The sequence below is a fragment of the Phasianus colchicus genome, chromosome 4 (assembly GCF_987193195.1).
Source record: "Phasianus colchicus chromosome 4, bPhaCol1.hap1.1, whole genome shotgun sequence".
NCBI lineage: Eukaryota > Metazoa > Chordata > Aves > Galliformes > Phasianidae > Phasianus > Phasianus colchicus.
The window spans coordinates 35,039,330-35,054,247 of NC_143439.1; the positions used below are offsets into that span (position 1 = coordinate 35,039,330).

The window sequence follows — 14,918 nt, forward strand, 5'->3', positions numbered from 1 at the left end:
AATACGGAGATCTCGATCCTAAATATCTCACATTTGAGCATGTTCTGGGATTTGGTCTGAAGTCCTTCATTTTCCTCTGATCTCAAATATGAATCACAGTGGAGTTCATTTTCCGACCTCTTGCAGCCATTCTCATGGGACTTCGTCATAAGCAGAATATAGAATGGATTTAAAGAAAATTACTTAGATGGATTTCTGGAGTTGCCACGTCCAAAAGGATTTAAGAGGCTATATGAGATACAAGGCCATCGTCTTTATGTGAATACCTTCTTTTCATGCACATTTTGGAGGCCGGGGAAGAATTTTCTCTTGCCTAGATTTTGAATACAGAAAACTACTCCCATAGAGACAACCTCTCTGCTGTAGAAAATATGCTTTGTTTGACTGTCTTGTCATTAAGGAGCATGAGATTATCTAATAAAAGATGGTGACACCATAAGGCAATCCAAGAATAAATCCAATAGCATTTGTGATTCCTTCCCAGTAAGTTAAATTTCAGCAGGACTTTTGCTATTGTTCTCAATAGACCGTGACAAGAAACTCCAGGATTCCAAGCCAAATAAAAGAGAGTAAATAAGTGCCTTGGAGCCACAAAGAATCCTTCTTAGGCTGCTGGCAACAGCACAGCTAACAAAATTAGCCTCTACTTGTGACGTTCAAACACATGGGCGTCACCCAGGTGGAACAGATGACACATTAGACAACAGTCAGTCTCTGACTCTCTCACTGACCCCGAAAAAAAGGCCAGGTTGGATGGGGCCCTGGGCAGCCTGGTCTAGTGGGCGGTAGCCCTGCCCATGGCAGGAGATTGGAACTGGATGACCTTCAAGGTCCCCTCCAACCTAAGCCATTCTATGACTCTATATTTGAGGAAGGAATTACTATCATTTGCTATGCAGATTATGCAAGTCATCCCACATCCATTTAGAGATGAGTACAGAACAGACTGTGTGATATAGAGGTTTTAACTACAGTCATTTACCCAATGGGGATTATGGAAAGGTAAGCTGGTGGCAAAGCTCCCCACACAAAATAAAGCCATCCTGATCTGTCTGTAAAGCAGATGTCTTGTTGCATAGACAAGAGAAGGTAATACTCTAGCTGGTGCCATTAAAAAACAATAAAAACATAAATCACAATGAAGACACAAAGGGCAGTGAAAGAAAAGAAACAAGCTACAGTTACCTCGGAAGATCTATTATGCTTTAAGAAAAGGAATCAACAGCTCAATGCACATGGGCTTAAGGGAAGTAGATTTATAACAGCTACATGCTTGTGGGAGGGTGCTCCTGTTTTACAGCGGGTCCCACAGTTCTGAGATGGACATACAACAAGAGATTATCAGGCTATTTATCCAATTACTAATGGCACGGCACAGAATACTTTGTTGAGCTAAGTAAGTCTCTTACTGGGTCAGACCCCTGAAGGTTGCTCTGGGGAACCAAGCTATCCCAGTATGTTGATAGCTTGGCTCCTGGGGATGAAAAATCACACACAGGAGAAACTCATGACAACACTGACAGTATTAGGAGACGATCTGCTGTACAGTACGTACAAGTCTTAAAGGATATGTGAAATTTTAAACAAAGCTGGATCACCTCAGTTAGAACCAGATTTAAACCCAGTAAAATTCCTAAGATGTCAACCAGGTAACTGCAAGTCTGTTTTCCCCTTAGGAAATTTGCTTCTTGTTTTCTTTTGTTTTTAAGATGAAAGTATTAAGTAAAACAGGTAGGTTTCCATCTATTCAGGATCCTTGCTGAAAGCAATGAGTTTGTAAACAAGGGAAGCAAAATACGGTATGAATTCATTGCAGAGGAAGTATAATTAAGAAAACATTATTTTTACAGCCAACAGTAAAAACCTTCAATAGCCAGAAACATTTGCTGTTTTCCAAAGCTTGAGTATTCCAAAAAGGCTGTTTTCCATCCAGTATCACAAGAGGGAAATAACCAAAACCAAAATAATGTCTCATGGATTTTATTTTATGTATGAATCAACTAGTCTAAAGAAAATACTACCTTCTTTAACTGGAAGCATGGGAGAGTTCAAGGATACAGTATGTATTTTTAAAGAAAAGCCTAATACACATGTTTGGAAAGGAAAAGGACAAGACTTAGCTCCTGGCAGTATTTGCAGACATCCACAGACATTTTGAATAGAGGTATTCTTCTGGGGGCTTTCACCTTGTCTGAAGGTTTTGTACTTGTTCCAGGTCTTACGCTGTTTATTACATTTTAAAAAGTCAAGTTATTCTTTCCTACTGCACTACAAACTAGAACATTACTCCTGCTAATTCTGGGGACTCGAGCAAACAGAAAAAAAGAGCCAGACACAGATGAAAGCATAATTCTAAAAAAGTAATTTATGTTTTCACTCAGGGGAAAAAAAAAAAAAAAAAAAAAAGGAAAGAAAGAACAAAATCAGACAGAAGGGGGTAAGGATCTTCCTCAAACTTGAAGCAAAAGAGCCAGTTAAAGCCAGTTAATTTTCTTCTTGCAATACTAAAAGCATCGCTGTCTGAAATGCCTGACCCAGCACTGCATCACATCAGTGGCACAGAAACATGCAAAGGGCAGCTTTCTATGTTTTTGCCAGACCACAACTAACAAACAGAGATCCAACTCTGAAGATCAGTATTAAAGCCATAAATAAGGAGAACTTACGTAAAGTAAGTGATCACAGATTATAGGGAATTCTTTTAAGGAGATATTAGAAAGAATCAGTGAAACTCAAAAAGAAAAAAAAAAAAAAAAGCAGCCCTAAAAGAACCAAATAACCCACAAACACTGCAGTCTCAGTTCATTTCCATATGATTTAAAAAGACGACATTCATTCCACCCTGCCAGCATGCCAGTTTGTATGTGGAGGAACCATTCTGCTCAGCCGAGTTTGCACAGTATGTTATACGACTACTGGTAGCTCTTCTAGGCACTCAGTAATCACAGTGGTTTAATCTTCACCCTATATCCCAAAAAAGAGCTACTGTGTTCCTTGTCAAGGTTTACTACTACCCTCCAACAATTATTCTGTCTTAGATATAAACCTTACAGAAACCAAATCTGTGTGAATTCTGCATGGCCAAGCAATGCAGAAGGCTTTTAGACAAATTCCATCAGCTTTATCAGGTTTGAAAAATAATCAAGAAAACGTCTTTCAGGGTGAAAAAGACAAATTTAAATGGCATCTAAACTTCTTTAATTACTACAACAATTCTGGCTTCTATTCATTATCCAGGGCCTCATTCTGTTAGGCAGTATAGGAAAAGAACAAAGTTTCTTCTCTACAGAAATTTGCAGCCTTAGAGATAAGAAACAGATTGACAGATTGAGCTGAATACAACTGCCTCCAAAGCTGATGTCTCTAAGTGACCCTGCAGGAGACGTGCTTTTACCTCAAAGGATGCGGGGCTCTTACTCTGCATCGAATTCTTCAGTGGAAAGAATGGTTTGACCTACTGCATCTCTGAAGCTTTTTCCCCCTCCAGGTCATCATTAAGTACTCAATTTCTATCAGTATTAGAGCTTACTAGAGGTTCATCACAGAAAGAGTTCATGCAGCCCCTGATTTCACACTTCTTTCCAATAATGATCAGAAAGTTACCCTTTTCCAGCATTCACGGGAATGGGAAAAGACGATCATGGTTTTAAATTATGTTTCTTAGGGACTGAGCATTTTACTTCCCAAAGCAACAGAAACTTCACTGATGTTTTTGATGAAAGAGGGATTGGTATTACTTTACAACCAAAGCATGATTCCCCTTTTCCCTTCAGCCTCCTGAGAATAACAGCAGCACAAGAACACCTCATCACATCAGCAAAAGCATCTGTTAATTCTCATACAAGAAGTGCATTGGTGGTAGAGGCTCATAGCAACAAATAAAACAGAAAGAAAACAGATTAGCTGGCCTTTCAAAGGAAAATCCAATTAATAACAAGTCCTATTTTATCTTGTTAACTGAGGTAGATGGGCATGAACACTTAAAAGAATAGAACGTTACATACAGTTACTTATTTTTACCATGACTTGCCTCTCTTCCAGTCAGGAAAGAATTTATATACATAAATAACATACATTAATTTCTACTTAGGTTATAAGTGAATTAATTCACCTAGTTGTAGGGGAAGACAATAAAATCCTTCCTTAATTACTGCCCCCATACACCAAAAATGTGGCTTACAGTAAGTTAATTGGAGTACAATTCCTGGCCTTGAAGCTTTTCTGTTTTTACATAGTTTCACTGTCTTAGGAAAGGTTATGAGAATAAACTGGAAAGCAGAAAATCCTTTTAAAGTTCTGTTTGAAAACAGTCCCTGGAATCCATCACTGGAGCTGAAATTTAAGAAGGATTCTTGTATTAGCCACAGAAACTTCATGTATACTAATTAGTGACCTGATACTTGGCAATTCTGTGGAGTTTATTTATAGCACAGCTCCAAAATGTCAAATACTTTAACATTACAAGCTAGAATAATTGCCTAACCAGGATCAATTTTTTTTTTTTTAATTAATTGCCTTGTATTTCAGATAAACAAAGATAAATTTGATATCCAGTAAAATTCTCTTACTGTCATTGAAATCTGAGTTTCCAGGCTTCTGGCAGCCATCAACTTACCATCACAGTTAAATGGCTCCAGAAAAGAAATATCCTTGAGCAGAGTGAATAATATTTTTGGGATGGCTATTTAAACAGTGCTTACATGAACTAAGAGCAGCAAGAAGGGAAGTACTGAATACTGACTACCCCTTACCCTGAGCAAGGTATACTTGAGAAACTGCAGTGATACACGAGAAGTAGTTTTCCAGTTAACTAAATCGCTCTACTTACCATAATGATATTGCTGCAAGAGGACCAGTCTAATTTTCATTACTGTCAGAAATCTGTGACATTATACAGATATGGAGTTTTTCAGTAAAATAATACTTGCACGGTATACACACATCTGAGCTGCAGTCCACTGACAGAATTGCAAATGCAGTGAGCAGAAAATGAAATAGAGGAATTAATAGCCAAAACAAGACAATTCTTTTCCATTTACTCTTTGGGTTTTTGTGGCTTTTCTTTCTTGTTTTTTTTTTTGTTGTTGTTGTTGGCAGGTTGGGGTTCTTTATTTGTTTTTGTAAAAGACTTGTTCACCAAAACTAGGATTTACTGATAATAGATAGTCTGAAAAATGAGACAGATGGTTTTCTTTGATGTAAACAGGATGCAAATAGATGAGCTGTCCTGGTTCAGGATTGTCTGACTACAGGTTAGCATGTTCTGCTGTAGAACACATGTATCATAGATACATGTATTTTCTACAACTCTTCTGGAGTTCTTTTGGCTCTCCAGTACTAACAAATAGATGTTTTGTTTTGAAGTTTAAGCAGTGTAAGCAGCGACTCAGATTACACCTTGGAAATAAATCAGTTCAAGCAACTGTTATGTGTTATTTTTAGTCATCTCTCCAAACCCACAGCATTGGTTAAATATTTGGTCTCACAACACAGCAGACAAAAGCTGCTAATAACACTAAACCCCAACCTACTGATTTGAACTGAAATTGGTCACTACTTCTAAATAAAAATTGCATGGTATTTTTTGTAATCTTGCAATAATGAAAAAATAATCCTATTGTTTGGACTGAGTCTCAAAGAAAAGAATTCCTTTCCATCCAAACAGATTTTTACTCATGTTTTGAATCTCTGTGAGGCAGGCAAACCAAGTACAGGCTTTCCCTTCTTGCTTCCCCTCCTTCCCACGTGCTCTTTCATCATCTGTGTATGATCATGGGCCAGCCTTTCCCTTCCAACCCGCTGAAAAGCTAGAATTCCTCCCAAACATGTCTCCTGTCCTTGTTGTGTCCCCTGAAACAGCTTTAAAGTAACTCTAGAGACTTGGAAATCTATGCTGTAGCAATGTTTCTTACCCGACCCTACTTGGAAGCCCTCTTTTTACAGTATATTAGATTTAATAAACAGGATAGAACCACCATATAATCTTGTAGCAGACATTGTAAAATTCAGGTGTATATTTATCAACAACTTGTGTATATTTCCCACTCTGAAGGATGACATGCCTAATATACAGACATCAGAAAGCTAGCGATCCGATTTCCTTTTAATTAAGCATTTAAAAGAATCATCCTCCCAAAAAGTATAGCTGTGAGTGTAGTAGCCCTAAACTCACTGATGCAACGTCTCCATAAAGCAGAGCAACCTCATCTCTCACTCTGTTCTAGCTACATGCCTCTATTGAAAACAACATTCCAGGTACCTTCCCATTATAAAAGGGATCTCAGCCACCAGTGAAAACCTAGCAGCAGTTTTCTTGTGCCTCCAGTGGAGTGAGCTGGCTCATTGTGGCTACAGTTGTATGACATCTATTCCAAGATCCACTTGTTGAGCGACGTAGAAACTTGTGGCTTCCAGGGACTGTGCTGGTAAACACTGGGTTCAATTAAACGTAATACAAAGCCACTCCCCAAGCACCTCCCTTAGTAGAGGGAGAAATTAGGGAACTACTTTTTCCCTTCATGCTGGGAAGCACCTCTTTCCTGAATTGCCACTGTGCCTCCCTGAACTGTCACTTCCTCCACCTACAAACTACCACAGCTACATCTGCCCTGAGGTCTGCACATGTGCTTCCCACTTCAGCAACTACTCTGAGGACTGCTGCCTCTGTTCTGCAGGACTGCAGCCTGTAAATCTACGCACTGACAAGTTCACTACTCACATTTCTCCATGGCCATGCCAAGCCACCAAACTATTACGTAATGTCCTCTCCACTGCTCAGGATGTTCCTCATCACGTCCTCTGGGAGTTCAGTGCCTTGAGCTCAAAGGCATTAAGGTAAGGAGATGGTGAGCAACGTGGTCAACGCTCGGCTCAGGAAGATCACACACCAGTTAGTCAGTCTGCAGGAAACTTCACTGTGACTGGTGTTTACACTGACTGGTGTTTACACTTTGAACAGCAAAAACTAGAAACTCCCTTCTAAGAAAAATAAGCTCAGAGTCCAGCAAGGTACTCAACGTTGTAGACACGTGACTATTAATTTCATTGATGTTCCTCTGCTAAGTCTTGAAATGCACACTGTGTGCCTGTGGAGGGAGCACTTGCAGAAGTGCAGCTGTGCCTCAGGCATTGTTTCCTCGGATGACACACTGCTACCTAGGCCCTGAGCTATCTGCAAGCATTTGCCAGAGGTTCCCAGTCCTACGTTCTGAAGGCTTACTGTAACGCACATAATACAGTTCCAGCTCTGCTGGGCACTGTGCAATACACAGCCCAGCATTTGCAAAGCTTGCACATACAGCCACAGATGCTAATAGATTCTTTCAAAATGGAAACAGCAGCAGAAACAACAAGGCTTTCAGGAACATAATGCAACAAACAGAATCACAGCACTACCATCACTGTGGGTGTTTCCAAATACTAAAGAAATGGGTATTACTAATGGAATAAACAGACAGAAAGCCAAAATAGAATAGTGTTCTTTCATTCCTCCATCATTTAGGATCAAAACCAGTCTCTAGTTTGTCCATGCCTGAGCTTTTCTCCCTCTCCCTTCTGCTGCACAGAAATCACTGCTGCAGACATTGGTTCTTGGAGCAATGTAATCTGCAAAGAGAAAGCCCATTTGGAGTGCAGACACAAACAGACCAGATTAACACACTGCCTGGAAAGAAAATGCTCTGCTCCTGCATCTTTGCAATAACTAGTTAGTTAACACAGCAACCCTGGCAGCAAGTGGCAGAATTAGGTCTGAGATTTTTTATATTCTAAATTTGTGTCATATAAACTGCTCTAATTATACTTGTATGGAACTGAGCTGAAGAGGGCTGCTGGACTCCCTCCATTCAAAGTAGCACAGTGGCAGAACCAGGCATCCAACAGGGACAGGGTTCCAGCAGAGTCATGGCCTGCCTACTTCTTGCAACTAAAATCTCTTCTGTCTTTCAGTATCCCCAGCATGTCAAATGTAAAAGCTTAGCTCTTCCATCACATCATGTTCTATACAAACAACCTTTGTGTATGGCGGAGGAACATCTGCCAAGGGAAAAGCTGAAACTGCCAGTGGCAGTTGCTGGCATAATTTCCTGCACTAGGTCAAGTCATGCCAGACACATGCACAGGACCATTCCATGTTGTAGCAGCAAGGTTTTAGAGATGAGGTGCTGAGGAATCCATACGTATATCAGATTTCACATTGCAGAAGAAGGATGCCTTGAAGACAGTGCACCTTTATTTTCTATGCAAATCAAAGAGACAATTTTAAATAATCCATTATACAGTATCCAGCAAATTTTTAAAACTTCCCATTTTGTTGGCCTGTAGAAAAGCAACTGTTAAGTAATCAAAATATTATGTCCAAGAGCTTTTCAGAAAACCTCTGCTTTGCAGAATTTAAATACACCATTAAGTACTTTTAAATAGCCTGATTGGAAAAATGACATCATTGGATTTTCTCAGCACTTGGTGCGTCAGCTCACAGTGCCTTACAGCCTTATAAATAGACTCTTGGACCACTTCAGCACAATTCATGTATGAAATTTTTCCATAATCCACTTAACTCTATTATTCAAGTGAAGTGCAACTGGATCTTTTCTTGGAAACAGGGATTATGCAACACTAAGTATAAGAGGCTCAAGAAAAACACTAAAGCCAAACAAGAGCTGCAAACATCTACAAAGAAGCAGAGTCTGTCTCTATTTATATGTTGGGTTTCCCTTTCTTTTTTCCCCTTACATCCTCTAGCTCCTTTAACCTTTTGATCTCTCATAGAATCATAGAATGGCCTGTGTTGAAAAGGACCACAACGACCACCTCATTTCAACCCCCCTGCTATGTGCAGGGTCACCAACCACCAGACCAGGCTGCCCAGAGCCACATCCAGCCTGGCCTTGAATGCCTCCAGGGATGGGGCATCCACAACCTCCTTGGGCAACCTGTTCCAGTGCATCATCACCCTCTGTGTGAAAAACTTCCTCCTAATATCTAACCTAAACCTCCCCTGTCCCAGTTTAAAACCATTCCCCCTTGTCCTATCACTATCAGCTCTCGTAAACAACCATTCCCCCTCCTATTTATATGCTCCCTTCAAGTACTGGAAGGCCACAATGAGGTCTTCCCGGAGCCTTCTCTTCTCCAAGCTAAACAAGCCTAGTTCCCTCAACCTTTCTTCCTAGGAGTTCTCTGATCATCTTAGTGGCTCTCCTCTGGACCCATTCCAAGAGTTCCACGTCTTTCTTGTGCTGGTTTTCAAACTGGTTTATCTGATGTCTTGAGATGTGTGATCTAGCACTTACAACGGCTGATTGACTAATAATTAAAAAATAATTGCAGTATGATTACAACTTTAAGATAGATCTGGATGGTGCTAAGAACTTTTCCTTCAAACTTGTATATTACTGACGAGATTTTACCAAAACCCACTGATTTCTGGAGTTTGTAAGAAAAGCAAAATACGCATACTTTCAGATGAGTGGTGGCCAAATACTGTGAGCACAGCTTTCCACAAACAGAAAAGTTATTCACAAACAGAAAAGTTATTTCATGATATTTACAAAAAGTAACTGCAATTCATATGCTCCCTTAGCCTTCGTAAAGACCTTCCATTTACATTCAATTAGAAAACATAAATGTTAAATTCAGCAATGAGAGCTCTCAATGCAACATTTGAAAATACACCAACATAACATACAACATAACTTTCATACACAAATGCATCTATAGGCACCTACAACATTTAAGGATGAACTTAATTATCTATGTCTTTCTTTACCCTATATGCTAAATAAAACAGTCATTCACTTAGCATAAACCACTCTGACAAACAGCTCTATGAAAGAGCTGTATACAGAATTTGCTAAAAAATGTATACAGCATAGAAGGCCGCTGCAGGTTGATGGTTGGCACCATGGGAGAAACATTTTAGGAACTGTCTTTCCTTTCCACAAACTCAAACTCTCTGGAATTTGGCACCATGAAATACAGAGGCAGAAGGAGTAACTCCATCAGGAATCAGAGGTACTGGGGCACTGCCAAAGACCACAGGGATTCGACACAGCTGATGGCTCCTCTCTAAAGCATCTTCTGTGGTGAAGACATACGACAATGAAAGTAAGCCCAGAGAATCAGGACCCAGAAAACATATTTGTTAGCCCACCCCAATTCTCAGATTTCACCACCACCCGACTGTCTGTCACCAGAACTCAGAATGGCTAAGTGCTTAAGCCAAGTACTGCTAGCCATCAGCATTTTAATGAGAATCAACTCCTGAAGTGAATTCCTAATTCTCTTTACATTCCCATTCTCTTTACATTCTGTTTTCATCCAACACATCACTATGTAAAATGCTCATTTCAGAAAAAATATCCTCTTGCAAACATATATTACAAACCTCTTTCTTGCAACAAATTGCCACTTCTGAATTGTTTTGTTTTCAGTTTTAAGAGTTGAGACACAGTACCATGGCTGTGCCTCAATCATTCAGGTAAGATTCACTGTCAGTCTTTAGGAAACAGCTGATATAATTACATTTGTCTTCTCCACACGGCTATCTGAAAGAACCTAAAGGAAATAATCTAAAACTTCAACTTGCCATTGAAACAAAACTGTGTAGAGCTATATCCACTCTGTAACACAAAAAGGGAGGGTTCGGCCTGAATTTACACAGAAACCTGAGAAATTTCAAAGGGGATATATTTCAAAATAAAAAACATATTGCCCATACAATTATGCAAACACAGAATCAACTAATACAATCTCTTAGCTTAACATACATAACAGTCGTAAGTTATTCTGAGCTTAACTTGGAATGCACAGAAATTAAGAGCAAGATAGTAAAAATTATGAATTACGATTATGAATTATGATCTTAATTATCTCTTAGGTCTAACGCAGACAAGTAAGCCAACATTATGTAAGAAAGCCCCTTCTTTAGAAGATATTAAGTATTTTACTGTATACGAGTGCAAATACCTCATACAGACAGTACATTTTGGAAGTTTATACAGGGAATCTAACATTTGTTCAACCTGACTTCACAGTGCTCCTCTTTATAATGAAAAAAAGAACTGCACATCTGCTCTGCTACATAAAGCTAGAAAAGTCAGCTGGACTGGATTAGCCTACCCATATAGACAATATCACCAGTTAGGAACGCATGGCTGGAGTTAGAGATTAGCTCACCAGTGATTTTTGGTTTATTTAACTCCAGTTTCTAGAAATGGGAAACAAGATCTATCTTGTTACTGTTTCACATGGAGACTCCTGCTATTATACTCTCAAGTCCTATCCACATCTAAATGTTCGCTTTTTGAAGAAATGTAGGTTGTACCTAGACTTCTTCCACCCGTTGACTCCTGGACTCATTAAAAAAAAAAGAAAAAAAAACCAAGCTTACAAGTCCTACAAAAACATAAATTCACTTGATGAAGGTGAGTTTAATAGCTGACTCCTTCTGGGACCTATGATGATTTCAGCATCTGTTTGAAGCACTAGCAGCACCAAGTCTAGAGCTCTCCGCCACGCCTCCATCTTGGCTGTAACATTATCATAAACCTTTACACCCTCTTCACTGTCAGTGAAAGGAATAGAACCACTGCCGAATATACCACCTCTTCTGAACTCTTTCAGTACATATGCTGAGGGAGAGCCACAGTCAGTTGCTTTTTGGAGGTGATGATCAATTAAGGTATGTGCTTCAAACTCCGATGCTGCTTTTGCAGTGTTACACATAACCATGGAAAGATACTGGTTCCAGCCAGTGGCCAGTGCTTGAAGCACAACTGCTTTATACTCTGATGAAGATGCTGCCAGCCGAGGACTATGAAACTCCTTCACAGCATTTTTATCTGCTAGCTTTGAAGACTGCCCTGAAAGCATCTGACTGTGACTAAGACATAAGAACTCAACTGCACCACCACCAAGAAAAACCTTCCCATCCTTTAAAGCATGATGGAGTCGATACACAAAAGTCCAAAACTGGTCTTCAATGAGCTGCATCTTTGAAGCTACAGTGGTGGTGAGCAGGGCCGTCAGCAGGGGAATTCCCTGTGCTTTTATTCTGACTGGCACAAGCTGACCCAGTTCCATTGCACGCTCGTCGCAGCCCTTCCACAGCTCTACCCAGACCCCGCTCCCCAGGCAAGAAGCATTCAGCTGAGTGAAGTACGTCACGGGCTGGGCACCGGTCACCTCCCCAAAGGCACTCAACACATTCTGAGTCACAGAACTAATTACCAATATATTGTTTGCGATGCATCTTTCCATTAAGTTTTCACACACAGTTCCTTTGACCAAAACCAAGTTTACTTCCAAGCTTATTAGAATGTCTAGCACAGTACTTAGCCACGAGTCTCTTGATCCACCTTCTTGTAGGCTAGGATTCTCCAATACAGTCTTTACATTCCGTGGTTTAGTGAAACCTAAGTGACGATAGTGTTCGGTTAGGTCACCATCCATTAGCAGAATCCAAAGGGATTTGTCCTGAATGTATTTGGTAACTGTGGCTTGTTCTGGTGACACTAGAGTGATAAAACCTGGGCAAACACAAGAGTAACTCTCAGGCAGACCTGGTAAACAGCATGTTGCAATTTCTGTGATACTGAACTGGGAAGAGCCGCTACATTCTGCTCTCTCGTGTTGATATGCAACAATGCTTTGAAGCAGTTTCATGCTAGGCTGATTTCCATGGCTTAGAGCCATTGCCAGGTGTCCTAAACCATAACATTCACAAGTATATACTGACTGTCCTGAGAGGTATACCTGAGAATCATGTAGGTGACTTGAAACGTGGCTTTTTGCTACAGTGCTGAAGTATCTGCTGTGAGTTAATATTTTTTGTTTACAGATGGATGCAGAGACACCACTTCCAGAAATCACAGATCTACTTTTGTTATCCACTGACCTGACAAGGGAAGCTACTGAACCAAAGCTGGCCAAAGGCCAAACCAGGCCCTTATTAGAATTACAATCAGCTTCCTGAGGGAAACAAGAATTTCTTGGAATGGGTTCTTCTGATGCAGAAATATCTTTCTGAAAATACAGAAAAATCTGATGATTTAGAGAACTGTCGCATGGAATTTGGGAAACTTTACTTTCAGAAGTTCTTGGCCTAACACTGCTAGAACACAGCTCTTTGTTTACATCATGCACTGATATTTGAAGACACTGGACTTTCTCACAGCAAGAGTCCAACCCCTCAGACATCACAGACACTATTGCTGAAACAGGAACATTCTGCTGGAGGCATTCCAGTACAGCATTACTCCACGCACCAACAAGGAACAACAGGGTACTCGTCCCAGTTTTAAATTCCTTGTTTTGGGCCTGAATGGTTTCATTAAGAAGCTGTCCAGCAGCACTAGTTAAATCCAAACTTTCCATCAGTCTAACAGCAGAACAAATCAACATGCTTTCGTTGGTGCTTTCATCCACAACAAATTTACAGGATTTCATTGGTCCCAATAATGTTCGTCCAGCAAAAGCCACGGATGAGAGCTGCTGGAGTCCAATATGTCTTCTTGAATTCACAGCCCTGAAAGCCATGGCCAGTGTGCAGCATCTGGGAACAGAACACAAACTTACTGTCCCATCCTCATAGTACTCCAGAGAACACATCAAAAAATACTAAATTAACAGTTTCATACAATAGAATCATAGAATCACAAGGTTGGAAACGACCTGCAAGATCATCTAGTCCAACCGCCCTCCCATTACCATTGCTACCACAGGCTACTAAACCAGATCTCGTAGCTCCTCATCCAGACGCCTCTTGAACACTACTAGGAAGGCAACTTCACCACCTCCCTTTACACTGAACAGAGATCTCCAGTGAGGCATTCTACAAAAATCCTTTATCTCGTGCATTTATTTTGAGACAGCAACTCACAGACTTGCTAAAAGAATGCACTCCTAAAATATTATGGATTTGTGTGTGTGTGTGTGTGTGTGTGTGACAGGTAGTAAAATGCTATTGATTCCAGTGTTCCAGTGGTTTCTTAAACATGAAGCAGTACAGATCTAACAGAACTTTCAGTTCTGTTGTGACCTGCTATCTGGAATTAGAACAAAAGTAGGGCTGAATAGACAATTACACACAAAACCATTGGCCTGGTACAGATCCATCTTGGTACTATTAGCTATGCCATTGAATTTAACTTTCAAATATGGAAAAACATAAAACTTATTTTATTCCAAATTCTATTCATTCCATTTAACACGCATTGATACTCCATTTAAGATTTTCAAGTTTTGGTTGACTACTCAGTTTTAACACGCCAAAAATAAATTTTCTCTCCCTTAAAATCCTTTCCACACCGCACTCCTGTGGGAGACCACATGGATTAAGCTAAAGCTCCTTTTTTTTTTTTTTTTTTTTAAATGAAAAAAGTATATATACCAAGAATTAAGAAGTCACAACTCATACACCTTTTCTGTCCAGATTCCAATAATACTTCATCTCTCTGAAGGTCTCTTTGCAGAACTATTCCAAAATCAAAACCTTTTTTGCTACTACAGTCAGTGAAAGTTCATCCAAATACTAGCTCAAATGAAAACAAAGTGGGAATTTAAAAAGTAGCATTGGCCATCAGAAATAACCTTTATATGGCAACAGCCGTCATGTTCTACTCCACTCCAAACTGCCAATAGAACTTCAATTGCTAGATACTCTTGAAGTATCAAAACAAATATTAATCAAGAAATTGTATTGTTCTGTAGTTATTTGCAATCCCTACTCCTGGCTTTAAAATTGCACTGGAAGTACACTACTGAAAATATCCATCCAAATTCCTTACAGCTTTTCTCTGGAAATTTTTCTTGGCAGTCTCTTGTGACAACAGACTAGGCATGCTATGCAACCACATCAGTACTTCCAGTAAAAACATTTTTTTAAGCCTTTTTTTTTTCTTTGCCCTTAAATGAAA

General features: G+C 39.8%; 1 protein-coding gene across 3 annotated transcripts in view; it reads right to left on the bottom strand.

The window, feature by feature from the left end:
• Nucleotides 1–146: 146 nt before the first annotated feature.
• Nucleotides 147–14,918, bottom strand: part of BBS12 (Bardet-Biedl syndrome 12) — a 50,408-nt gene continuing 35,636 nt past the window's right edge. For all 3 annotated transcript variants that reach the window (XM_090139169.1, XM_090139168.1, XM_090139170.1), the window contains one exon: nucleotides 147–13,555. In XM_090139169.1, coding sequence (XP_089995295.1) covers nucleotides 11,398–13,555 — 2,158 coding nt within the window. In that variant the 3' untranslated portion in view covers nucleotides 147–11,397. The remainder of the gene's footprint in view (nucleotides 13,556–14,918) is intronic.